The sequence below is a fragment of the Alternaria dauci genome, chromosome 6 (assembly GCF_042100115.1).
Source record: "Alternaria dauci strain A2016 chromosome 6, whole genome shotgun sequence".
NCBI lineage: Eukaryota > Fungi > Ascomycota > Dothideomycetes > Pleosporales > Pleosporaceae > Alternaria > Alternaria dauci.
The window spans coordinates 2,068,001-2,093,083 of NC_091277.1; the positions used below are offsets into that span (position 1 = coordinate 2,068,001).

Genomic DNA, 25,083 nt, shown 5'->3' on the forward strand with positions numbered 1-25,083 from the left:
GTCATAAATTACCTACACGAGTTACATAGCATCATGAAAGGCGGCTCATCTACATAGTTTTCTGTAGATCCGCTGGCTCCTCTGCATACTCGCTTCCATATCCTCCGTACCAGTAATCACCAACACCCTTCACTCCTTGAGCAGTGCGATTAGCAGGCGGCTGGGGCCACATATCCAGCATTGCTAGATCGCCAGTCAAAGAGAAATTGACACTTGTAAGCGGGTGGTTGTCGATCAACAAGGTGTAATCGCCAGGGTAAAGGACCTTGTTACCCATCTCGTCGACCCTGGCAAGGGACGCGAGAGTAAGATTAAGAGTCGCAATACGGGAAGCGCCACCAGCGATGTTGTGGAGACGCTTGTAAGAGACAAGCGACTTCTTGGGATGAGGCGCAGGACCGAATTCTCCGGCAATGTAACCAAGAGTGACGTAGTCAGATGGAACATCGCCGTCATTGGAAACTTCAACATCTACGGAAGCAAATGGGCAACGCTCGAGGAAACCTCCGGTACTGTCGCAGTTTTTTGTAAGCGTAGAGATTGCGTAGCTTTCCTGCATCTGTGTGGTGATGTTGGCAGAGAAGTTGGTGTAGTGCAGACCGTGACCGAACTCGTAGACAGCGCTTCCGTTGTACCATTTATATGTGCGGCCAGGGTTTTTTTCACCGGGACGCATGTTCATGTCCATCATGGAGACCTTGGCAATGTAATTGGAGGGGTATTGAGTCGTAGGTAGACGTCCAGCAGGAGCGGTCTTTCCTGTGACGATGTCGATGATAGCCGAACCTCCATCCTGACCAGGGTAACCAGCCCAAAGGATGGCGGAGATGTTGGGATTATTCACGAGAGGAGTATTGTCGATCTGACCTCCTCCAGTGACCACAACGATGACTGGCTTTCCTGTTTCAGCAAGCTCAGTGATCACATCAAGCTGGGCCCCAGTCCATGTAAGGTATGTACGATCCTGGTCTTCTTCTTCAACACTGTTGTCAATACCTCCGACATACATGAGGATGTCGCTAGTAGAGTATGCGCCATAAAGATTTGACCACCGGTTTGTCGTTGGGTCACCTTGGCCACCGGGATTTCCTCCAGCGTAGTTGATGGTGACCTTGAGCTGCTCCAGGGCGTATAACGGGGAGTGCAGGTACGTAGCGACACCGGCGTAGTTACCAAGAAGCTGAGAGGTTGCGTTTGCCCAGTCACCGAAAAGTCCGATTGAAGTGGACGACTCGAGAGAAAGTGGCAGTGTACCGTCGTTCTTCAACAGAACGATACCCTCAGCAGCGGCTCTGCGGGCAAGCGCCTGCGAAGCGTTCGTAGCGACTGAGTCCCATCCGAGCTGACGGTACGGTTGGTTGTCGGGAGAGTCAAAGTACCCCAAACGCACAAGCGAGGAGTACTGGCGGACGAGGGCCTGGTCAAGGACAGACTCTTCAAGCAGGCCTTGCTGGAAGGCAGCGGGCAGATGTTCCTGCATGTAAGTACCACAAGTGAGATCGGTACCAGCCTTCAATGCGTCGGAAGCAGCACCTCCACGAGTTGAAGACCATTCATGCGGCAGGTAAACGTTCTGAACGGCATCGCAATCGGACGTAACCCATTGCTCTTCATTAGTCCAGCCCCAATGTTCACGAAGAATCGTCTGGAGCAGGTAAGGATCGGCGCATGTTGGCACACCATTAACCGCATCTAAAATTCGTTAGTTGCAAGCACACCTACAACGAGTGATCGACATCAGACTCACTGTAGCTGCACATGAAAGCACCCACGTTGGCTTGAACGCAGGCCTGGAACGGAGCGAGGTAGTACTCAACGAGATCTTGCTGAGAAATCTGCACATCATTTTGGTAGCGGAGGTTCCCGTTCCAGTCCTCAATATCATAGCCAGCGTAGTGCTTGCAAGTTGCGACGACACGTTTGTACGGATCAGATGCATCGCCCTGAAGTCCGTGTATCAAAGCCTGGACATAAGAAGACAGATGGTAGGAATCTTCACCAGGTGTCTCCTGACCACGACCCCAGCGGGGATCACGGAAAGGGTTGATGTTTGGCGTCCAGAAGTCAAGGCCAGTCCTGTTTGCGTTGTTGAACGCACGTGCCTCGGTTGAGATGACCTTCGCAACCTCAGTGATGAGATCGTCATCAAAGGCCGCACCCATCAAGATGGGCTGAGGGAAAGAAGTTGAATAGCTGTATTCTCCCTCATCGCTGAAGTTGGTATACGGGCCAGCGGGGCCGTGAAGGCCCTCATTCCACCATTGGTAAGGCGGTATACCGAGACGAGGGACACCTGGAGAGCCACTGCTTGTAGCATTGATCTTCTCCTCGAGGGTGTAAAGAGCTACGAGAGACTTCGCGCGAGCCAGCGGTGCTGTAAAAAGTTAGTATGAGAAGGTCAATGTAGCAGCAGAAGATGAACGCACGGGCTGAAGTATCGCAAATGGTTTCATTGCTCAATCTTCCACTGTGGCAGTCGGGAAAAACGAATTGAGCATAAGCTCCTGTCGTAGCGACGAGCAGAACTGGTAGCAAACGCGTTGAGGTGAGCATGATGCCGGTTTTCTAGTTTGGATGATCCGGATACTTCTCATTCCTCTCTCTTCACCTCATACCTTATAGCAAACTGAATAGCCGTAGTCGGTGACCCTGCGTCAGCACGCAGTTGGTAAGGACATGAGCCCACGATGTCTTTACGTCATGGTTATGATGGCCACGCGGTCAAGTACCGGTCGCCAGTCCACTTATTTCCGACCACCGAGCCACTCTTCTGTCCGAAGCCACTCCCGATGCTTAGCTCAGAGGCATACAGCAGCCAAGAGTATACCCGAGCCGCATGCGGAGCCCCATGGCACTTGAAAAAATTGTGAGGGGTTCGCGCGGAGTGGGGCTGACTGTTTTCCGATTCGCAGCGCATTCAGGCTGAATGGAAATCCACGACTGTCAGCAATGCACCCGAGGAGAGGTAGGGACTCCACGGCAACAAGGCTTGTGTGACCTTGGTCATGACAAGCTCGCATAAGCATCGGCCGAGGTTTCGCAAGGGATATGTCGACGCAGGGTGACGGAATAACAGGATAAAGCGTGGATCGTATTTGCTCATGGCTCAATAGCAATAATTTTTCCATGCTTCGTCATTATCGCTCGGTGGTTCACAATTAAGACCTGGGATAGAATATTGACAGTACACCTAGCCGCTAGAAAGCATTGCTAATTCCTGCACGTACCTCAGCCTTACTACATTGCCGGTTTTTTGCAAGTCATTGGTACATCCCCCAGTTTTGGACCGATATTCGGACCGAGACGACCTGTCTCCCTGCTTGCAGGAGAACCGACTTCTTCGCGCAGCGCCTCTTGCCGTCTGTGTGCTCGAACCTGATGGATGTTTTCGCTGAGAAAATCGGTCGTACATTGTATTTCGGAATTTTGAAGAATATGCGTTGCCGGGCTGTCCGCCTGAAATGGCTGTGTGTATGCAAGATCGACAGTATTCAATCCAACTACGAAGGCCAATTGGATCTCTTCACTGTCATAGGCATGCCATCGCGTGGTTTGGCTTCAAACACGAACTCCTGAAAGGCGCGGTCGCCGAAAGTCAAGTCCAGGTCGGACCAGTCTACTCGAGGCGTCTTATTGGGTTTCAGATCTGCGCATGTAAAGTCGAAATCTCGTATCGTTAACAAGAACGTGATTATCAGCTCATCCATAGCCAGCGGCTGACCGAGGCAGGCACGTGGCCCTCTTTCAAATGGACGCCATGCGTGACGCGGGAAATCTTCTCGTACATATCGATCGGGGTCAAATTTGAGCGGGTCTAGAGAAAGGTTTTAGTGACCGAACGCGCACCAGACAGGAGGCTTAAAAGATACCACATACCTGGGAATATTGCAGGATCCATGTGCATAGCCAGTTGGACTGGACAAATCATGATATCTTTGGCCGGCCATTCTCGACCCTGGTATGTAAGGGTATCGATACCCTTACGCGCAGTATTGCCTATTGGGAAGAACCTGAGGATCTCCTTTACAACGTGGTTTGTGTACGTGAGCTCGTTGAGTTTATAAGGCTTCGTTTTCAGCATCTCGTAAGTTGCCTCAATACCAGGGGTGAAGACGCGGTCGTGCTCTTCTCGCATCTTTCGAACTACTTCAGGGTGAACGCTAAGCATCATGGCTCCAAAGCAGACGGTGTCCGACGTTGTTCCGCTCCCAGCGATCAAGAGCGTCTTCACTTGCGTTAGAGCATCTTGGAGGAATTGATAGTCGAGCTCCTCCACGTCGTTCGTTCGTTCTGCAATATAATCTCGCAAAAGGAGATCCATAATTCCCAAGCCTCGCTTTTCAGAGAGATCGAGCTTATCGCCTGCGAGTTACATGTCAACGGTGTACTCATTTAGGTCTCAATGCCTTCATCACTTACGTTTCACAACCTCGAATCTCTCTTTGATGAGATCTACCACGATGGCATCTAGCTTATCCCGCTCGGCAAAAACTTTCTTATTAACAAAGAAGTTACGGATATAGTTGACAGACTCCCGTGATACCATGTAAGCACGGCACATGTTCTCAAAGTGCTGCAGAGCAGGGCTGCCGTTGGTTTGTGCGTCTAGAGATCGTCCAAAGGTCGCAGTCGAAATCACATCGAACGTCAAGTGTTGAGTGGGATCTTCCAGTTTAAAGACCTCTCCAGATCTGGCTTTCTCGTGAAGAATTGACCGATATTTCATCACCTCGTCAGCAACCATTGGTCTCAGGTTGGTAATGTGCGAGATAGCGAAAGCAGGGCTCAGCATCTTGTGGAGATGCTTCCACTGCGGTCCATCCACTGTGACAATGTTCCCGTTGCCAATCAACGGATCGATGATTTGGCCCTCTGCTTCGTGTTTGGGGTGGTTCCGAATGGCTGTCATTTGCAATGCGACATCTGGATCTGTAACAACAATCTGTCCGTACGCGATTGGCCACAGATCAAGGTAGAAAAGACCAGGCATATTGTATTTCCTGGCGATTGTGACGGCCGCTGCTTGGTAATGCACATCGCTTGGTAGTAACTTGAAAGTCTCGCCTAGCAGTTTGAGATGACCAAAGAAGAAACTGTGTGGCGGCTTGGGCTACGTATATGTCAGTGTTGCCTCAATAGCTGTCCGCGATGATACTGTCCACGTACAAGGTCCTTGTAGAAGCGCCGCACTTGAATGAGCCTCATCGTCCCGTACGCGAGGGCCGCGACCACGCCGGAGAAGAGTATTGTCACCCATGGTAGATCGCGCAGAGCCATGATGAAAGCCTAGAGGGTTTGGCTCATTGACCCTGGGGACTTCAAGGCTATTGAGTTCTTGCGAATGAACAGGCCCCCCGATCTTGGTGCTATGGATGCAAGGGATCAGCACTAAGCGATTAGCGCATAGTTGGGAGCGCCTCATCGCCTGATAGGGCAGCAGATGCGTGGGCTCCGCCATGGTGTGAAACACTCAAAGTCGATGATAGTGTCGGTGGCGGTCTCAAATCTTGATCAGAGAAAAAAAAAGACCAGTGTTGTCGACTTGCGTCATGGCTGCTGCCCTCGTCACGTGCAGGTGTCTCTTAGGGCGCGTCTCTACCGTGGTCGTGGCAGTTTGAGGCAATCACGTCTGCAAGCATCGCACAACAAATCTGAGGTCTGCCTCTACATCATTTTCACATCCATTTACGCCCGAATTGTTACTATGTCCAAGCTTGAAGGGGCGGTGGCAAGGCAGCACGCTGCCCGCACACCCTATCAGCGATCACATCACGCAAGACGCGTAACCGGCGCGTCGCTGCGTAGCCTGGTTGTCAGGCATCCAAGCTTCGGACACTAAACCAGCCTCATATCTCCTGCGCTGTCTACGGTATCTCATCATACGGTATCCTCTCCCTGGCTGCGACGCGCATATTGCTATCCAGCAGCGACATGAGCACCTGATCTGTGCCATCCTTCAACCACGACGCGTCGTGTGCGAGCGCAGTGTGAACACCAAAATCGGATTCCAGCCGTTGTATCTTGGCAATAGTGTCCTTCGCAGAAGCAAGATCTGTATGAAGAGACATGCTCACTGCCCCCGGGCCCTGAAACTCCGCAATTTCTCGCACGCCGTCCAACAAATCCCTATCCAGTCAGCAAACGCCCGATCATAACAACCATGACGGTCAGCAGACGCCCGGCGTAACCTTGGACAACGTACCGAGAATGGCAGCCTAGTTTGCAAGATTAGTGGAGGCCAATAAACACAAAACGACGCCACGTACAGTCGCTACCAAGCAGCACCCACTCGCCGTCTTGCAGTCTTGCAGCAGCAGCCATGTTGCCCGGCATGTGACCAGGCGCATCGAGGACCCAAAAACTGCCGTCACCAAAATAGTCCAACGCTCTCTCAAACGGCCCAAAGGGTCCCCATTCACCTTGTAGCTCGTCCCATTTTTCCGTCGAATACTCGGGGTCGAAGAAGCGGCCATCCCATTGCAGGCTTGGATCCTTCATATGCCCCGGTTGGCATGCTGCTCTTGTTCCTGGACCGAAGTACGCTTTCGCATTCGGAAAAATGTCGCTAATGGGTCGCGAGTGATCCCAATGAGCGTGACTGCCTTCTGCTCAGCGAACATGAGCCAGATCCGATCTTGGACTCATACCTGAACAGTACGGTATCGACGTCTTCTGCGGAGACGCCTCTTTCCGATAACTGCTGGACGATGGTTCTTCTAGGCCCAACGTGATTGACATGCTCTACCATGAATTTGTTGACCCACGGAGTGTAACAACTTCGGTCCTTCAAAGAAAAATGAATTAGAAGAAAACTCCGGTTTTCTCTTCGCCCTCGATTCACGTACCTCGTCCAGCCCGAGATCCCAAAGTATGTGCCTTCCCTGGTGCGAGATATAGAATGCCCAGTTATACATGCGAAAGGTGCCGCTTTCGCCCGCATGCATCCGACTCAAATCTCCTAAGAAACTGCCGCCATCGAGAAGAGCAAGCTCGACGCAGGCATCGGTATGAGGTAGGTTAGCCTTCATGGCTGACGTCAATTGTGCAAACAGCTGGTCGCGTATAGCATGGAGGTCGATAGTTCCTTTCTTAGCTGTACACGTGCTTGCTAATCGCCCAGCTCAAAGTCCGGACTACGATGTCACAAGTCACGGCATGCTCATAGACGCGAGGCCGAATTGCTGGGCTACCCCCGCATTGCGCAATCTTTCAGTTGCTGATGATTGCCCCACTACTTGAGTGCAGGGACAAGTGCGGGGTAACTTGTTGGGTCATCACTACCCCACGGACCTAACTGCAAACGAGCAGTTCCAAGAATACGTATCCTCAGGCCGCTGATCCAACAACACGCTAGAATATAGTAAACACCTTGTCGATGCTTGGACAACCGCCAATCCTCTGCTTCGCACCATTTCTTCTCACCCAACAACCGATATGTCGGCGACTCTCCAACACGGACACCTGGGTGATTTGAAGGGCAAGAGCGTAGATGGAGTAGTGCAGTTCCTTGGTCTGAAGTATGCTTCGTTGAAGGATCGCTTGGCTGCACCTGAGCTTGTTGACAACTATGGAGCTGGCACTACGGATGCTTCAAAGTTTGGGTATGTCGGCTATGGAAAACAAAACAATAATGCTGATTGATATAGGCCTCCTCCAGTATCTCCAATCGGTGCCGTCGAACGCGAATTTGGCTTCATTCAGAAACCATTGCCATTGCCAGATGTTCCCGCGCATTCCGATCTCGAAGGCTTGAATCTCAACATCACTGTGCCGACGAACAAAGATGGCGCTATTGACCCAAACGCGAAGCTTCCCGTCTATGTCTTCATTCATGGAGGGGGGTTTGCTGTTGGAAGTAGTTGGTACCCACACTATGACCCGGCTCCCATAGTGAGGATGTCTGTCGAGAAGAAGAAACCCGTCATTGGCATTACTATCAAGTGAGTGTGTTGATACCTTGCAAGAGACCACTATAGATGTTGATATCTATAGCTACCGATTGGGCTTCACAGGCTTTGCAACTTCCGAAGAATTGCGCAAAGCAGGTTACAAAGCAAACAACGGCTTCTATGACCAGCGTACAGCTATGCAATGGATCAAAAAGTTCATAGGCGGTTTTGGAGGCGATCCAGATGAGATCACTGTGTGTGGCGAGAGCGCTGGCGGATGTATGTGGGCGAAGATATCGGTGTAGAAGCTTGACTAACATGCGCAGTGTCTGCGACAGTCCTATTATGCTCCGAGGAGCCCCTTATGAAGCGCTGCTTGAGCACTGGAGGAGCCATACTACTATTCAAGCCTATCCCAGAATCCGTGGCAGAGTCATCATATCAACAAGCCATAGAAGCATTTGGCTTGAAAGACAAGTCACCCGAGGATCGTATCAAGGCCCTTTTGAGTATACCTTTGGACGACCTATGGCAAAAGGTGCCGCCTACAGCTCCAATGCTACCCTCAATTGATGGCGTCACTATGCCTGGTTCACCCGATTTCGTCACGGTCTCATCTCAGGAGGATAGTCCAGCCTTCATGATGCCGGGTAGGAGGTGGTGCAAGGCCTTCATGATAGGAGAGTCAAAACTAGATGTAAGTATGGCAACTTGGCACTTACGAGTCATGAGTTGATCACATGTAGGCCAGCATCCTCGCATACATGGGTCTCGATGGCCGCAACCCCGGCATCGCACAAAAGTTCATCAAATCCTGCAAGGCCACGCTATCCACTCATCCAGATGTAGCTGAACAACTGCTCAAATCATACAACATTACCCCGGAGACCCCCGACGATGAAGGCATTCTTTCGGTTCTGCGTTTCGCCTCCGAGATCTGCTTTTATGCTCCTGCTCGTGCCTTCGCCAAAGGCTGGCCCAACACCTCCGACTCCAAGTTCTTCCTTTATCACTTCAACGAAGGCATACCTTGGGAGGGTCGTTTCCAGGGCGAAGCAGGCCATATTCTCGATGTGTCTTACCTCTTCCAGAACTACAACGACCACCTGGACGATGCGCAGCGGAAAGTGGCACGAGAATATGGAGAAGACTTCATCAAATTCGTCAATGGAGAGAATCCTTGGCCGCCTGTGCAGAATGATAAGCTAAGTGCCAAAGTGTACGGGCCGAGTGCTGATGGCGTCACAAGTAGGTGGGTTCCAGATGGTGATCCAGCGAAGATTGGGAGAGATGACAGGATCTTGAAATTGGGAGAAATGGCAGGATTTGATGCCATTCAGGATGTGTTCCAGAACTTTCTCCAAGGAAAATAGGTGACATGAAATACAATGCAATTTCTGGATGAGTAACGCGACAGGATCATCTTGAGCTAAATATTACAATACTTCAATCAGCAAACACCCAGGATCCATCCTCCTGTTTCTTCGCTTTGTCCTCATACCCCTTCGGCAATGTGCCTCCAACATGCAGGTATATGCTACTGCCGTCTCTGTCTATACACCTCTCATCCTTCGCTGCACTTTCCCAAACTTTCAACGCCCTCTCTGCCATACTAGGTCGAATACCAACCTGACTCGCACTCTCAATGCCCAGTCCCAGATCCTTGAGCATCATCTGTGTCTTAAATCCTGGCCTGTACCCACTGTTGCTGGGCACCCAGTATTCAGTTTGTACGTTGGGTATGGGCATGACATGGTCGCACATCCAAGACTGGCCAGTACTGTTCTTGATTACAGAGTATAGGGCAGCTGGGTCGAGACCATGGGACACTCCTATCGCGAGGGCTTCGGCGGTTGCGAGGAGAACAGTGCCAGAAAGATAGTTGTTACATATCTTTGCGGTTAGGCCTGCGCCGAGGGTATCGAGGTAGAAGGATTTCGATTGCGAACCAAGCATGGAGAGCGTCGTTTGTAGTCGGGAATCTGGAGATGTTGAAGAGGTTGGTGTTTGTGCTGGCGATGGATGGCCTATCAACATTGCTAAAGTACCTGCTTCTGCGGCTGGTACACCGCCAGAGACGGGTGCGTCGATGTATGTCCCCATCCCCGCTTCTTTCAACTTTTGACCAACTTCTTTTGTTGTCTTCACATCGATCGTGCTGCATTCTAACATGATCCTTTCTTCGTCTTTCTTCGCTGCAATAACCCCGTCATCTTCATCTAGAAACACTTTCCTCACATCAGCTCCTCCTGGTACAATCGATATAAGTACTTTTGCGTTTTCTGCTGCCTCGCGTGCTGTTGCGACGATCTTTATGGGGCCGTACGACGAGAATTGATCATTAAACCGTGTGCAAGCAGAGGCGTTGATGTCATTAATATAGAGGGTTGAAGACTGGTCCATCTTCTTTCGGACGTTGGCAGCCATCGCATAGCCCATTGCCCCAAGTCCTGACTGTTGTTAGTGAATCGATACCAAGTATGATATGTAGTCTCCTGCTGACCGATAAACGCGTAATTGTCTGCCAATGTCATACTGTCAGACGATTATGTTGTATCAAAGATGATAAGGTCAGCTACAAGAGAGCTTCCCTGGTCAAATAAGTTAATTCGACATGCTCGCCATATTCGTAAGCGCGTCTCGGTCGGAGGAGTCCGGCTTAGCGTGATTCGTTCCTGCATGTAAGTTTACCAATGCCCCACATCCCCCCCCCCCCCCCTCACTTCCCCAACTTCCTTACCCCAACCCAATATCCTCGGCACTGCTACCCCAGCTTCGTTTTCATCAATGCCTTGCAAGCGGACGAAGATATGAAGTAATACTCACGTGTAGTTTGCGATGGGTACTTTACCTAAGGTTTGCAAACCGACGAGCCATCACAAGACTTACGATCAACCATACCATGTCACCCTCATCCCTACGCGTGGCAGTGATCGGCCCTGCAGGCTTCGGCGGATCTTACCTCTGTGTCGAGCTATTGAACCGAGGCCATACCGTCTTTGGTATATCGCGTAACCCCGAAAAACTGGGAAAGCATCCGCGCTACATACCACGGCCCGTAGACATCGATCAAGCTTCCATAGAAGAGCTAGCAAAACAATTCGAAGGAATCGATGTACTGGTGAGCGAATTTGGACCGCACACAGCTGGCGCCGGGGCGTTGTTGTATAGTGAGCCTTGGAATCATCGCGAACATGTACAGACAGTGACTGACGCACGGTAGTGCCATTCCTGGAATCTGTTCGCAAGATCATCCTAGCGCACAAGATATGTCCATCGTCCTATTTTCTCTTTGTCGGCGGCGCAGGCTCTCTTCACGTTCCCGGTACCAGCCTTCCGTGCGTCGACCATCCAGACTTTTTCCTCGCCTACCGCCGGGCGATTTCAACTTCGCTCGCGCACATCGCATACATGGAGGAGCGTCTAGGCATCATGGGTACCTCGCTGCGACGTTATCGTGAGGCCAGATTAGCGGAGAGTTCTGGAGCAGCCACGGAAGAAGATAAAGCTGTGATCGCAGACTATGAGAAGCAGATCCGTGTGAAAGACAATGCATCAGATTTCATCAAAGCGGGACGGACAGCGTATATGTTCTTCGAAGATCGTAAGACCTTTGACTGGAGTTTTGTTTCACCATCTGCTTTGTACCGACCAGGGAAGAGAACTGGAAAGTATGAGATTAGCGTTGATGATATGGTGTTGGTGGGTGAGCAACAGAACGGCAAGAACGTGTTTGAGGGCAGATTGACTGGGATTAGTGTTGCTGACATGGCTATTGCGATTGCGGATGAGATTGAGCAAAGGAAGTTGGTTTGGAAACATTGGAGTGCCTGGGCAGACATAAGTGAGGATGTGCCGGCGCCGGCGTATGTGGGACTGGATGCTGTGGAGGGAGGCAGTAGATGAAGGCCTGACGTTGAGAGTCTCGAAGTAGAGGGGATCGTGCAATGAAATCAAAATGGTCTCTTATTGGTATCTTTTTCTTCTTCTCACCTACACACTCATCTCTTTCAAGTTCTCGCTAACTTTGAACGGCGCCTCCGTCTTGCTTCTGATCTCGTCCACAGTAACGCCCTTTGCGTGCTCCTTCAGGGTTAATCCCTCAACACGATCGCAGTCGAATACGGCGAGGTCTGTGATGATGGTACTCACGCACTTCTGTCCCGTGAGAGGGAATGTGCATTGATTCAGGATCTTGGGGTTGCCCTTCTTGTCGACATGTTCCATAGTGATGACAACCTTGGTTTGTGTAGGGTTTGCGACCAGGTCCATGGCGCCGCCGATGCCTTTGACCTTTCCGGGTAGCATAAAGTTTGCGAGATCTGGAGGGACATTCAGTAAGAGAAAAAGCGAACAACTTCTAAGCGTAGGACAAACCTCCGTATTGATTTACTTGCATAGCTCCCAACATGGCGACATCTATCCGCCCTGATCGGATCATACCAAAAGACTCATGGCTACCGAACGTCGACGCGCCCTTGATGAGGGTAACAGTTTCCTTTCCGGCATTGATGAGGTCGGGGTCCTAAGTTTGTTAAGGATATTCATAGCACTCTGCTGTTATCGCAAACTCACTTCTTCGCCTGGCTTGGGGTATCGGCCCATGCCCAGAATTCCATTTTCTGACTCGAGTATGATCTCAGTGCCCTCGGGCAAGAATGCTGGTGCTGCTAGTGGCATGCCGATCCCAAGGTTGACATACATGCCATCCTTCAATTCTTGAGCCGCGCGCTTGATGATGCGCTCGCGTTTTTGCGAAGCTTCGGTTGAACCTGACATATTTGCTTAGCCATATGTGTCTCGTGGTAAAGTTTGATCATAACTTACCACCTTCCAAGAGCGCTTTCTTCTGCTCCTCCGGGCTCTTCCAGAACACTTTCCTCTCGATCTCCTTGCCAACTGTGCTCTTGATCACTTTCTTCACGTATATTCCCTGGAGATGGATATCTTCTGGTGCAATCTCCCCGTCTTCAACAATCTCATCTGCCTCAACAATTGTCATCTTAGCGTTCTTGCCCATTGCTTCGTTGAAGTTATTCTGTGCTTTGCGGAACTGGCAGTTGCCGAGACGATCGGCTTTTGCAACCTTGACAAAGGCGTAGTCACCAAAAATGGCTTCCTCCATCACATAGGATTTTCCGTTGAACTCGCGGGTTTCTTTGGGGGGAGCCATTTTCGCGATGGTACCATCGGTGTTGTAGCGCACAGGAAGTTCACCAGTTTGTACTGCATATTGTCAGCCCTGTCGTACATACACAACTATTCTTGCATTCATACCAATTGTTCCATATGCTGCTGGTGTGTAGAAAGCCGGCACACCCGCAGCACCAGCAGCACACTTCTCGGCAATCGTGCCTTGGGGAGTCAACTGCAGACTCAGTTCGCCCTTCAAGTACATCTGTTCAAACACCTTGTTGTCTCCGATGTAACTAGCAATCATGGTGCCAATCTGCTTTGTCTCTAGGAGTTGTCCAAGCCCAACACCCGGCATACCGGCATTGTTGCTGACAACAGTGAAGTTGCCAAGGTCACTTCGGTCGCGCAGAGCGTTGATGAGGGTGTTTGGAACTCCTGAGAAACCAAATCCACCAACCAAGACTGTCGTGTCAGACTTCATGTCCTTGATAGCTTCTTGTGCGGAGGAGACGATCTTGTTGATGGCTGGTCGAGACGCGCTCGCAGAGAAGAATCGCAAGCCTGTCGCCGGGCCGCGGCGTCGTGCGGAAAAAAGAAGAGAACGTTGCATCGTGAGAATCGTGGTCGTGAGCCGTAAGGTATCGAAGAAAACAAGTCGAGCCGGCAAGCTTCAAACCGTTCAAGGCAGTTTGAGATGGCGCAAGACGTTGTTGCAGGCGCGGGCTGAGTTCAAGAAGGTGATTAGAACTCGCTCGACAACGATACCTGGCCCAGCCCTCAGCTTCTCCGCAAAACTCAATACACAAAGACGGTGTGTGGGAATTGTGGTGTACAGCGGAGTTGACGCTCCCCACACGAACACCATGGGCATGCATCATAGTAACTAGCCGATTGGATCAGACCGACCCAAATGCCGTGCCGATGGCGGGTAAGAGCAAAGCTCCACAATCGGAGGTGGGTAAGGACTTAGCCGGCCAAGATGCGGAGGTTGCGGCCAAAACGCACGTTCATTGGATCATCACAGACGCGGAAAAAGGCACTGGGGCCCGGACATGGAAAACATTTCCAACGGCAAAACAACCGCAACCGCCTCACGTGTCGACGCGTTATCGCGTCGTCGAACAACTTGCTATCGATAGACACTTTGAGGATACAGCGCATAGGGTGCGTTTTCACGCTTAGAACAAATTGATTGAGGTACTTTGCTAAAGTCGCTACCTATCGCTTGCGCCAGAGGAACACTTTAGTACAAGCCGTGGACGATTTGCTTCACTGTGTAGAATGTCAGTCAATGAAAGGTCCCCGATTCTTACGCGATAACTCACAGTTCGCAAAATCCTTGTGGTCTTTGCTATGGAGCGCACGTGACGCGATGGCTTCTTCTTCTGCATCGCCGGTCGGTACATTGTACTATAGATCGATGATCAGCACAAGTCGATTTAATACGCTTCAGCGACTTACAGCTGTCAAGGTAGTCTTGTGGCCCAGTTCTTCAACAAGTCCGGCGATAGCGTCGGCAACAACATGCGCGTCCTGCTCATCGCTGCCTGTACTTTGCTTGCCAATGTAAGGAATAATCCTTGCGATTTGCTTCGCCTCCTCTGGATTGCTGGCCTTGAAGTGTACTGTCGGCGCTAGACTGAGACAGCTGGTGATACCGTGGGGAATGCTATAGGTAGCACCTATCGCATGACCTATGCTATGGCTGAGGCCGACTCCGCCGGTGTATAGAAAAGGGAAAAGTGAGGAATAACACGCGACGAAGAGCTTTGTTCGCACTTCCGCATTATTAGGGTCGGCTTTCGACTGCGGCAAGTACGTGAAGAGATCTTTGATAGCCTCCAGAGCCATGCGCTTCGTGGGAATCTCAGCAGCGAGAGGGTGGTACATCAGCTCAACTGCGTGGTCCAGTGATCGAATTCCTGTGCTTGTCCATAGGTTCAATGGTGTGTATATGGCCAGTTCGCCATCGTACACGACAGCCTTGGGTACAAGTTCAGGGTCGCTCACAGCGATCTTGTGCTTTTCCTCGGTGGTGAAGCCGGCATTTTGTGTCGTCTCCGCTACACTGAGCGTTGTCGGCACGGCGATACTTGGTATCCACTTTCCAGTCTCTTGGTGGATGTTGTACGCAATTGCCTTGGCCGAGTCAATAGGTGATCCACCGCCTATCGAGATGAGGACGTCGCATCCTGACTTTGCCATCAAGGCGGTGGCTTCTTTGATGTCCCCAATTGGCCTGTGACATGTCAGTCTGCGCTGCTGAAACCGAGCTGCTTCTCACATACGCATGCTGCCCGATCTTGCTGAATGTACCACCGTGTGCAGAACCAAGTGTTTTTTCAATGTTCTTGATCACAGGTGTCTTCTCGTACAACGACCGGCCGGTAATGATAAAGGCTTTGGTAGCACCGAGCTCGGCAATGACATCCGAAAGCTGGCTGCTGGTACCTGTGCGAAATAGTTAGCTATTTTCAAGCCATTGTCACAGGCTGCTTGCCGTTTCCGTATATCATGAGCTTGACAGGCGACGCTCTGTACACGCCCTTGGTAGAGGAGTCGATGCTGCCATTCTGGTACTTGTTCGGGAGCGCCATTGTGTAGTGTTTGGTTGACTTCAGTTTGCGTGTGAAAATGTTCAAATTGAACAGTCGCGTCTGCATGCAAGCTAAATCCGGCAAACATCGTTGCGGTGTTGCCCGAGTTGTCATAGAGGGGTCTTCCCGATTCTGCCCCACACATACACGTCGCCCCGCCACAGCCCTTGCCGCAACCACGATGTGGGCACTTCCTCGGATATGCGAGATGATACAATAGGCAACTATTTCTGCAGTAATGTATCGCGTTACTTTTCAGTATATACGCCAAAATGGCATCCTTTAGCAGAGCTGCGCGAAACGTGTTGCAGAAAAGCCCAAACGATGTTGTGTTACTTTCTGCGGTCAGGTCGCCGATCAACCGTGGTTTCAAGGGCGGTTACAAAGACACCCACCCGGAAGATATATTGATGCCGGTGAGTGTCGGCAGAAGAAAGCACTACGCCGTTGCTAAACATGTCAGATCATGAAAGCCGCCGTACAGCGAGCTGGTATCGAAAAGAAAGATGTGAATGATGTCATGATTGGGAATGTACTCGCTGAACTTGGTTTCGCAAAGACCGGACGCATGGCAATCAACCATGCCGGGTTTCCAAATTCAACGACTTTTCACACGGTCAATCGTCAATGTTCGAGCAGTCTGCAGGCCATCACCCACATCTCGCATTCGATCATGGTGGGCCAGATTGACGTGGGGCTTGCTGGCGGTGTAGAGAGCATGTCAAGAAACTACGGCTCCCGGGGCCTTCCGACCGATGTTTCGCCTACACTACTAGGATCAACCGTCAAAGATGCTCGCGACTGCCTCATGCCGATGGGGATTACATCCGAGAATGTGGCGGAAAGATACAAGGTCGATAGAAAGTCACAAGATGAGTATGCGGTACGAAGTCATAGTCGCGCAAGTCGCGCCCAAAAGGAAGGCCGCTTTGATTGGGAGATAGAGCCAGTGACGGTTCAGAGGATAGACGAAGCAAGCGGCCAGCCTGCAGCATACGAGGTAACCAAGGACGATGGTATTCGACATGGCTTAACTTTTGAGAAAGTGTCAAGCCTTAAGCCTGTGTTCCGTGAGAACGGCACGAGCACTGCAGGCAACTCGTAAGTTGACCTAAATCAAGGCGACTTTGTGGCTAACCCACCAGGTCTCCAATATCCGACGGCGCATCCTCGACCATACTCGCTCGGCGCTCATGGGCTGAGGAGCGTGGTCTGCAGCCACTCGGTCGCTTCGTCGGTACACAAGTCAAAGGCTGCGCTCCCGATGAGATGGGCATCAGCCCGATATACGCGATACCTGCATTGCTGGAGTGGACAGGTGTCCAACTAAAGGACGTCGACGTCATCGAGCTAAACGAGGCGTTCGCCAGTCAAGCTATCGCGTGCATTCGAGAGCTGGGTCTCGATGAAGACAAGGTGAACCCGAATGGAGGTGCGATAGCCCTCGGTCATCCCACGGGGGCGACGGGTGCTCGGCAGACTGCTACGCTGTTTGGCGAGCTGCGACGGCAGGACAAGGAGATTGGTATCGTCAGCATGTGCGCGAGTACCGGACTGGGTCTTGCTTCGTTGTTTGTCCGAGAGTCATAGCATGGATTGTAGAAATGTGACAAAATGTTGATGGTGATGATTCAACCGTTCCCCAAAGATCAGCCCAGTGGTTATTGCGATACAGTAGGCCCCCCAGAAACCCAAAAGCGACGCTACACTCTCGTGGATGGTGATGATGCGCAGATTGTGGTGGAGAGTGTGGAACGCGAAACTGTCGCGCGCGTCACATGTCTGTTCCGGCTAGCCGCTTTGGTAAGCACTAAACACAAGGGCCACCCGCATAACAGCCCGGCAGTGTCTTCCCCACACGACGCTGCTGCATCCGCGTCCCACACGACGTCCACCGGCTGCCAGCTGCCAGCCATGTCTTGGGCATTGCTCAGGCTCTCATTAGAGCTTCATATCCCCTTCATGATTCATTGACGTCCTCGTATCATTACAATCAGCATCATGTTCCTGCTTCGACGCGCCCCACTGCGTGCCATTCCTCGGCAAACCACTTTCCGTCCTCAACGACGATCACTCGGCAGCGTCAGCGCCATCGACTCGGTCATCTTCCGTACGCTGTTTGGAACCGATGAGATTCGCAAGGTGTTCGACGACAAAGCGTATATCAACCGGTGTGTTGATGCTGAGACCGCATTGGCAAGGGCACAGTCAAAATGCAATGTAATACCTTCTCATATCGGAGAGATTGTGACATCGAAAGCTCGTGAAGTAGAACTCGACTACGACAGGCTGCGCACCGAAACCGAAATCGTCGGATATCCCATCTTTCCTCTAGTGCGACAACTCTCTGCATCATGCGGTGACGAGGCTGGACGATATGTGCATTGGGGAGCAACAACACAGGACATCATGGACCTGGCCAGCATGCTGCAGATGAAAGAAGGCCTTGAGATTGTCGAGCGAACACTTCGCTCCGTCATCAAGAACCTGGAGGACTTGTCAAAAAAGCATCGGGATACGCCCATGGCCGGTCGCACCCATCTTCAGCATGCTCTGCCCATCACTTTCGGGCACAAGTGCGCCATATGGCTGTCTGGATTCCAAAGACACCTCGAACGCCTCGAGCAGCTCAAAGCGCGTGCCTTGATGGTTCAGTTTGGGGGAGCTGCAGGCTCTTTGGCTTCCCTAGGCTCAGGCGATGATGGCATCCGTGTTCGGAAGGAAATGGCCAAAGATCTAGGTTTGACCGATCCTCCTATTACCTGGCATGTCGCTAGAGATGGAGTTGCTGAGATAACAAACTACCTTGCGCTTGTTGGTGGCACCCTAGGCAAGCTTGCGCTGGACATTATCATCATGTCTTCGAACGAACTTTCAGAAGTCTCGGAGCCTTTTGTACCGCACCGCGGCGCCTCCTCGACTATGCCCCAAAAGCGGAACCCCATTTCAAGCGAAGTCATCCTGGCAGCGTCGAAGATTCTACGATCGAATGCCGGCTTAGTGCTCGACGGTATGGTTTCGGACTTTGAGCGCGCCTCTGGTCCCTGGCATCTGGAATGGGTGGCTGTCCCCGAAAGCTTCGTGATTGCTGTTGGAGCACTGAACCAGGCTGACTTTGCGCTCTCTGGCCTTGTGGTCAACCCCAAGCAGATGCTCACAAATCTCTATTCTACTAGGGGTCTTATCGTCGCCGAAGCTGTCATGATGGGCCTTGCTCCACATGTTGGTCGGTCAAAAGCGCACGACGTTGTCTACGAGGCATGCAAAGAAAGCATCGAGAACGATACCAGCTTGCTAGAAGCTCTGCAGACGCGGTCCGAGATTACCGACAAGATCTCCAGCCAAGAGCTCAGCTCGCTGTGCGATGCGAAGAACTATCTCGGCTCGTGTGGATTAATGGTGGACGAGGTCTTAGCTGCATCCAGATAGTCAACATCAGTGCAAAACATCCTCCATGCATAACACCTTCGCTGACAACCACATTGTGAATGCTTTTTCTGAGTCAGCACTATGTTTCCGAGCACCCCGCAAGTGAGCCACTAGGTCCATGTCACGACATCTTTCATGTGGGAGAGTGCATCGCATTTCCATCTCACGGGTCCCACTAACCCGGTCAAGGTAACGGTTCTTTGCCCAATTATAATCATGTGGGCCTCCTCGCAGCTTCCGTAGCTACCGAATTGGTAACCCCGCTATTATGCGTATTGGGCCCCGCCACCACATCATGCACAGGCCGGACCACCAAGCTGCGGCAGATGTCGGCCCAGAGTTCCATGACCATGGATAGTCCAATATAAGGGTGATTCTTGACATGGTAACGTTGAATACACCTACAATCATCGTCATACACCCAACACTATGCAAGACTTCAAGGAACGCAAGCTCGTCACCGACCCCCAAAAGGCATTCCACTTCACAGATCTCCAAAGACTAAAGCCAACACGTGCGAACGACCCCTACGACTACCAAGCGGGATGGGGCAATCGACATCAATCAGAGGTCATCCCCGGGACCTTGCCTGTTGCCCAGAACAACCCTCAGGAAGTTCGATTCGGACTTTACACTGAAGGCATCACATACTCAGCATTCGCAGCTCCCCGCGCCCACAACTTCAGTACTTACATGTACCGATGCCGACCAGCGGCTGCTCATAGTATGTGTCACTATCATGTTTCACGCATGTACAAACTAACATGTCACAGATGGCGACATCCCGATTGAGACAAAGTCGAACATTACAAACTGTTTCTTGTCCATCAATCCCAAAGTCGAGACGCTTCCTGAGCAAGCAGAATGGCATCCATTTCCACTGCCTAAAGAAGATGAGAAGATCGACTTCGTCGATGGCCTGCATACACTCTGCGGCAGCGGAGACCCAAACATTAGAGAGGGTCTTGCGCTGTACGTATACATGATCAACTCCAGTATGGAACGACGAGCGTTTTGCAACACCGATGGCGACTTCCTTATCTGCGCGCAACAGGGCAATCTTGATATCCAGACGGAGATGGGAAAGATCTTCTTGCAACCTGGCGAGATCTGTGTCATACAGCGTGGTATCAGATTTTGCCTGAACTTGGCTCCGGATACACCGGTGGCACGTGGCTATATCACAGAAGTCTGGGGTTCTATGTGGGAGCTTCCAGATCTTGGCCCACTAGGCGGCCATGGTCTTGCCAATCCTCGCGACTTTCTTTACCCAGTAGCCGCTATTGATGACGATCTGCACGTAGACTGGCAGATTGTCAACAAGACCAACGGTCAGCTCGTGGCGATCCAGCAAGACCACAGCCCCTTCGATCTTGTCGCATGGCACGGCAACGTTGTCCCGTACAAGTATGATCTCACGAAGTTCTCTTCGCAAAACAGCACGTCCATCGATCACACTGATCCATCGATTTTCACAGTCCTCACAGCCAAATCTCGTGATCCTTTGACACCACTGGCAGACTTCCTATGGTTCGGCCCAAGGTGGGACGTTGCGACCAACACTTTCCGGTTACCCTACTTCCACCGCAATTCCGCCTCCGAATTTCTTGCCTGTCTGTACGGACAAGGTCTTGGAAGAAGTGACGATTTCCGACCGGGTGGAGGTAGTTTTGAGGGCGGCCACACACCTCACGGTGGATTCCATGAGGGATACCAACATGGCATGCGGATACATGAGAGCCAGCCTGAGAAGATTCTCACTGGTAAGTTACGCTCACTACCAAACAGTCGCAAGTTTGCTAACGTCAACTTAGACCAATTGACCATTATGATCGAATCAAGTCGTCTCTTCCTCTTTACTGAGTACGCTCGTAAGGGTTGTGGGACGATCGAGACCCGGGGAACCGACTACAGGGTTTGGGACGCTCTTCCGGATCGCTTCTCTACCAACAAGAGAGCCCAGGAGTTACTGGCTCGGATCAAGGACGATAAGATCGCAGAGAAGAAGAGGCTTGCACCATACTACTTTGGAGGTTTCTCGCATGGTGCCAATACCAGTAGCACAGATGGTGTTCACGCTGAAGAGCTGAAGCAATATCTCAGCTCCGACTCGAAGGTTAATGGAACGAACGGCATCCATGCTTAAACGTTCTTCCCTATTCTCAATTTCGCGTTCCAGTTAGTTTAGCGATGTAATTGTGCGAGTTCCAACATTACGTGTACACGGTGTAGACTGCATTCAGCACTCCGCAATGATTACTGTCTGTAAATCTGTCACATCGATTCGAAATTGTCTGTGCATTCACCTACTAGACCCTTTACCGACCCCACAAGCTTCATGTGGGGCAAGAACTTCTAGAAATCGAGTTCTTTTCTTTTAACATCGCCGTCAGTGACCATGGCAAGTCTTGAGCAGGATCATGTTTTCTTTCAGAGCCGTTGCGAGAGCGGCGCCACACGCGTATCTTCAACCCACGGCTGGTCGAGTCGCTACCCGAACATTGCAATCACGGAGAAGAAACATTGCGACCAAGAGCAATGTTTCCAAGCAATTGATTGAGAAGCTGCCTCTGGCTGGCATCAAAGTACTGGACATGACCCGGGTGTTAGCTGGGGTATGTGATTGATTGATTGAGCGAAGTAGAAACGCATTCGCTAACATCAAGTAGCCATACTGTACACAGATTCTTGGAGATCTTGGGTGAGTTGTGGACACATAGCACGATAAGACGCACGCTGATGGGCGATCAGAGCAGATGTCATTAAGATCGAACACCCCACACGAGGCGACGACACACGATCCTGGGGCCCACCAGATGCACCGTATACCGATGGTGTTGAGCGTCAGTTCCCCGGCGAAAGCGCATATTACCTTTCGGTATGTCCGAGACGTGCGATCGTGTATATTAACTTTCTGACTCGTTGCAGGTAAATCGCAATAAGAAGTCAGTTGGACTAGCCTTCAACAATCCCACAGGAATCTCCATTCTGCACAGGCTCGCGCAGGAATGCGACGTGCTTGTCGAGAACTACCTCCCGGGATCACTCGCAAAGTACCAGCTCGACTACGCCACCCTCGCGAAGCTCAATCCTTCCCTTGTATACGCTTCCGTCACTGGCTATGGACAAACGGGACCATATCGCGACCGCGCAGGCTACGATGTGATGGTCGAGGCTGAGATGGGCTTGATGCACATCACGGGAGAGAGGGACGGGCCACCAGTCAAGGTTGGCGTAGCGGTTACGGATATCATGACTGGCATGTACACCGCCATCGGCATACAGGCGGCGTTATATTCGCGAAAGGAGACTGGTTTGGGGCAGTGGATCGATGCGAGCTTGAGCGACGTGCAGGTTTCGGGATTGGCAAACATTGCGAGCAGTGCGCTAGTGACAGGCAAAGGCGATAGTGGTCGATGGGGAACTGCACACGGTAAGGGTAGACTCAAGACGTGTGAACAAAAATCATACTGACTCGGCCATAGCGACAGTAGTACCGTACCGAGCCTACAAGACGAAAGACACGAACATCGCAGTAGGCGGCTGCAACGACCGCCTCTATGGCATCCTCTGCGACAAACTACAACGCCCAGAATGGAAGACCGATCCTCGTTTCCTCACGAACGCGCTCCGCGTCAAACACCGCACGGAAATCGATACGCTTGTCGAGACCGAGCTCATGACCAAGACGACACAGGAGTGGCTAGAGATCTTCGACGGTAGCGGGATGCCATACGCGGCCGTGAACGATATCAAGGGCACGGTTGAGCACGAACATGTTCTTGCGCGTAATATGATTCAGGAGGTCGATCATCCGGCGGTGGGCAAGGTGAAGCTTGTCAATCACCCGGTGAAATATTCGAGAGCCGAGCCGCGGATCAGGAGTCCACCGCCGCTATTAGGGCAGCATACCGATGAGGTGTTGAGGGACATGCTGGGATATGGAGAGAGCGAGATCAAGGAGCTGAGGCAACAGAAGGTGGTTGCGTAGATGGTGATGCTGCGAGCTACCTACCCCTGCATTCCAAACCCCCGTGGCAAAAACGCGTGCCAACGGACATGATTCATCAAGTTACGCGTCATCACATGATTCGGGCATCCTCCTGTCGGATTCTAATCTTTCCGCTGCACGTTCTTCGAGACCCAGCCATCGAATTTCCCAAGCCGCGTGTCCGCCGTCAGCAAACTTTGGGAGTGATGTTTCGCGAGGCCCCACGTCGCACCACTTTCTTCGATCTGGAGCACCGGATGAGTGCGCTAGCCCCACATGCGCCACCAGCATGCGCCCCACAACGTCCTTCACGCGACGTGCTCTTGGCCATATCGCGGGTGTATTGTGCCCTGCATATGCCATGTGGGCTTGATATTGCGAAAGTCGGTCAACGTGGTATACTACGAGTGGGGGTGGCATGCGTGTTGGTAGTGTCCCGAGGTCGTGAAAGGGCGGCATGGCTGGTAAAATGCATATGGAACGTGTGGAAGCAAGGTACCTACGGCTGAGTAGATATCTTCAATATGACAACCAAGACTATTGCAGTTGAATCAGGTAACAATGCGACGACACTGCCCTTCCGTTACCAATTCGCTGCTGGCGCCATTGCTGGAATATCCGAGATCTCGATAATGTGAGATTAGGTACCTTGACGTTGGAGATTGAGAAAAACTGCTAAGAACGTAGATAGGTACCCGCTCGATGTTGTCAAGACACGGATCCAGCTTCAGCATGGCAAAGTCGTTGATGGTGAAGGATACAATGGCGTCTTGGACTGCTTCAAAAAGATCATCAGGAATGAGGGTGTGTTGAGATTATATCGCGGTATTACCGCGCCCATATTGATGGAGGTGCCCAAGCGGTACGAACGAATGTTCCTTCCAAACTGACGACAACTGATCAAAGGCAGTGCTATCAAGTTCTCCGCAAACGACACTTTCACACAGTTTTATCAACGTCTGTTCGCTACTCCGACAGTAACACAACCCCTCGCAATCCTCACAGGTGCCAGCGCCGGCGCAACAGAGTCCCTCGTAGTTGTCCCTTTCGAGCTCCTCAAGATTCGTCTGCAAGATAAGACTTCTGCATCACGATACAATGGCCTCTTCGACTGTCTCGTCAAGGTAATTCGCCAAGAGGGGCCATTGGCACTATACAACGGTTTCGAAGCCACGTTATGGCGGCATATTGTATGGAATGCCGGGTACTTTGGTTGCATCTTCCAGGTGCGGGCTCAGCTACCTGCTCCAGCGACATCGAGCAACCCGAAAAGACAGAAGATGGGCAACGATCTCATCGCAGGGTTCGTGGGAGGTGTTGTGGGGACGACATTTAACACGCCGTTAGATGTGGTCAAGAGTCGAATACAGAGTGTCGCAAAGACACCTGGTGTAAGGCAAAAATACGCTTGGGCATGGCCAAGTCTGGGGGTCGTGGCGAGAGAGGAAGGGTTCAGAGCGTTGTACAAGGGATATGTGGCGAAGATATTGAGGTTCGGGCCAGGTGGAGGCGTATTGTTGGTTGTATACTCCGCAGTATTGGATATGTTCGCCAAGGCCGCATGAGCATTGTCTTGATCGAAGGAGCAGTTATTTAGGTGCTGATACGAAAAAGAATTCTCGCAATCATGTGTTTAACCTAGCTAGCATAGTTCAAATGTCTGTACGAGGTTTGATGGAAGTTCTCAAACCATCAGGGTAGATGGTCGTCACTGCTACGTGCTGGTCCTTGCCTGTTGGCCAATGTTTCATGTCTCAGTCTTGGAATTCCCCTTGGGCCAGACCAGAACATGTCACACGCTCACGACCAACTAACCTTGTCTCTCCAGTTAATGCATGTCCATTAGTCGTGTGCTTATCCGCTTACTTGTGTGAGGCGCGATCATCCGATGCGCAATCCTCTGGCTGAAGACTGACAGCATGAAATGTGGCTAGCCGACATCTAAAGTAGCAATTGATTGATTCATTGCGCCAGATCAAGCAAAGCTAGTCACCTTGATGAGGCGAATAAGACAGTCGAAGATTCCAACACGGTCAGCAGT

General features: G+C 51.4%; 10 protein-coding genes across 10 annotated transcripts; 6 read left to right on the forward strand and 4 right to left on the reverse strand.

Annotated features, from left to right (window-relative positions):
- Positions 1 to 49: 49 nt before the first annotated feature.
- Positions 50 to 2,553, reverse strand: ACET3X_007031 (uncharacterized protein; the record flags this gene model as incomplete). Its single annotated transcript, XM_069453226.1, has 3 exons — positions 50 to 1,692; positions 1,748 to 2,374; positions 2,427 to 2,553. 3 exons carry the CDS (start codon positions 2,551 to 2,553, stop codon positions 50 to 52), a joined length of 2,397 nt encoding a protein of 798 aa, XP_069305799.1.
- A 947-nt stretch (positions 2,554 to 3,500) lies between these two features.
- On the reverse strand, positions 3,501 to 5,277 carry ACET3X_007032 (uncharacterized protein; the record flags this gene model as incomplete). Its single annotated transcript, XM_069453227.1, has 4 exons — positions 3,501 to 3,814; positions 3,877 to 4,362; positions 4,420 to 5,110; positions 5,167 to 5,277. The coding sequence occupies 4 exons, from the start codon at positions 5,275 to 5,277 to the stop codon at positions 3,501 to 3,503; spliced, it is 1,602 nt and encodes a 533-aa protein (XP_069305800.1).
- A 2,157-nt stretch (positions 5,278 to 7,434) lies between these two features.
- Positions 7,435 to 9,262, forward strand: ACET3X_007033 (uncharacterized protein; the record flags this gene model as incomplete). Its single annotated transcript, XM_069453228.1, has 6 exons — positions 7,435 to 7,601; positions 7,647 to 7,940; positions 7,993 to 8,168; positions 8,216 to 8,586; positions 8,636 to 9,137; positions 9,213 to 9,262. 6 exons carry the CDS (start codon positions 7,435 to 7,437, stop codon positions 9,260 to 9,262), a joined length of 1,560 nt encoding a protein of 519 aa, XP_069305801.1.
- A 2,604-nt stretch (positions 9,263 to 11,866) lies between these two features.
- On the reverse strand, positions 11,867 to 13,951 carry ACET3X_007034 (uncharacterized protein). The gene is made up of 5 exons (XM_069453229.1): positions 13,167 to 13,951; positions 12,717 to 13,115; positions 12,465 to 12,661; positions 12,267 to 12,414; positions 11,867 to 12,211 (listed from the first exon to the last, which is right to left on the reverse strand). The coding sequence occupies exons 1-5, from the start codon at positions 13,633 to 13,635 to the stop codon at positions 11,883 to 11,885; spliced, it is 1,542 nt and encodes a 513-aa protein (XP_069305802.1). The 5' UTR covers positions 13,636 to 13,951; the 3' UTR covers positions 11,867 to 11,882.
- Positions 13,952 to 14,201: 250 nt separating this feature from the next.
- On the reverse strand, positions 14,202 to 15,813 carry ACET3X_007035 (uncharacterized protein). The gene is made up of 4 exons (XM_069453230.1): positions 15,314 to 15,813; positions 14,487 to 15,264; positions 14,351 to 14,435; positions 14,202 to 14,297 (listed from the first exon to the last, which is right to left on the reverse strand). Exons 2-4 carry the CDS (start codon positions 15,228 to 15,230, stop codon positions 14,269 to 14,271), a joined length of 858 nt encoding a protein of 285 aa, XP_069305803.1. The 5' UTR covers positions 15,231 to 15,264; positions 15,314 to 15,813; the 3' UTR covers positions 14,202 to 14,268.
- A 22-nt stretch (positions 15,814 to 15,835) lies between these two features.
- ACET3X_007036 (uncharacterized protein) lies at positions 15,836 to 17,235 on the forward strand. The gene is made up of 3 exons (XM_069453232.1): positions 15,836 to 16,038; positions 16,086 to 16,723; positions 16,768 to 17,235. Exons 1-3 carry the CDS (start codon positions 15,895 to 15,897, stop codon positions 17,210 to 17,212), a joined length of 1,227 nt encoding a protein of 408 aa, XP_069305804.1. The 5' UTR covers positions 15,836 to 15,894; the 3' UTR covers positions 17,213 to 17,235.
- A 388-nt stretch (positions 17,236 to 17,623) lies between these two features.
- ACET3X_007037 (uncharacterized protein) lies at positions 17,624 to 19,051 on the forward strand (the record flags this gene model as incomplete). Its single annotated transcript, XM_069453233.1, has 1 exon — positions 17,624 to 19,051. The coding sequence occupies one exon, from the start codon at positions 17,624 to 17,626 to the stop codon at positions 19,049 to 19,051; it is 1,428 nt and encodes a 475-aa protein (XP_069305805.1).
- Positions 19,052 to 19,480: 429 nt separating this feature from the next.
- On the forward strand, positions 19,481 to 21,197 carry ACET3X_007038 (uncharacterized protein; the record flags this gene model as incomplete). Its single annotated transcript, XM_069453234.1, has 3 exons — positions 19,481 to 19,775; positions 19,825 to 20,814; positions 20,866 to 21,197. The coding sequence occupies 3 exons, from the start codon at positions 19,481 to 19,483 to the stop codon at positions 21,195 to 21,197; spliced, it is 1,617 nt and encodes a 538-aa protein (XP_069305806.1).
- Positions 21,198 to 21,645: 448 nt separating this feature from the next.
- On the forward strand, positions 21,646 to 23,042 carry ACET3X_007039 (uncharacterized protein; the record flags this gene model as incomplete). The annotated part of the gene is made up of 5 exons (XM_069453235.1): positions 21,646 to 21,666; positions 21,721 to 21,752; positions 21,803 to 21,929; positions 21,980 to 22,484; positions 22,537 to 23,042. 5 exons carry the CDS (start codon positions 21,646 to 21,648, stop codon positions 23,040 to 23,042), a joined length of 1,191 nt encoding a protein of 396 aa, XP_069305807.1.
- Positions 23,043 to 23,566: 524 nt separating this feature from the next.
- ACET3X_007040 (uncharacterized protein) lies at positions 23,567 to 24,874 on the forward strand (the record flags this gene model as incomplete). The annotated part of the gene is made up of 4 exons (XM_069453236.1): positions 23,567 to 23,676; positions 23,734 to 23,904; positions 23,953 to 24,345; positions 24,871 to 24,874. 4 exons carry the CDS (start codon positions 23,567 to 23,569, stop codon positions 24,872 to 24,874), a joined length of 678 nt encoding a protein of 225 aa, XP_069305808.1.
- Positions 24,875 to 25,083: the final 209 nt, after the last annotated feature.

Coding starts and splice junctions, on each gene's coding strand:
- ACET3X_007034 (XM_069453229.1), bottom strand. CDS start 13,635: ATGCAACGTTCTCTTCTTTTTTCCGCACGACGCCGCGGCCCGGCGACA. Junction 13,116..13,166: donor AGCAGCATATGGAACAATTG/GTATGAATGCAA, acceptor GACAATATGCAG/TACAAACTGGTGAACTTCCT. Junction 12,212..12,266: donor GCAAGTAAATCAATACGGAG/GTTTGTCCTACG, acceptor ATGTCCCTCCAG/ATCTCGCAAACTTTATGCTA.
- ACET3X_007035 (XM_069453230.1), bottom strand. CDS start 15,230: ATGGCAAAGTCAGGATGCGACGTCCTCATCTCGATAGGCGGTGGATCA. Junction 14,436..14,486: donor ACAAGACTACCTTGACAGCT/GTAAGTCGCTGA, acceptor ATCGATCTATAG/TACAATGTACCGACCGGCGA. Junction 14,298..14,350: donor CCACAAGGATTTTGCGAACT/GTGAGTTATCGC, acceptor CATTCTACACAG/TGAAGCAAATCGTCCACGGC.
- ACET3X_007036 (XM_069453232.1), top strand. CDS start 15,895: ATGGCATCCTTTAGCAGAGCTGCGCGAAACGTGTTGCAGAAAAGCCCA. Junction 16,039..16,085: donor CGGAAGATATATTGATGCCG/GTGAGTGTCGGC, acceptor TAAACATGTCAG/ATCATGAAAGCCGCCGTACA. Junction 16,724..16,767: donor ACGAGCACTGCAGGCAACTC/GTAAGTTGACCT, acceptor CTAACCCACCAG/GTCTCCAATATCCGACGGCG.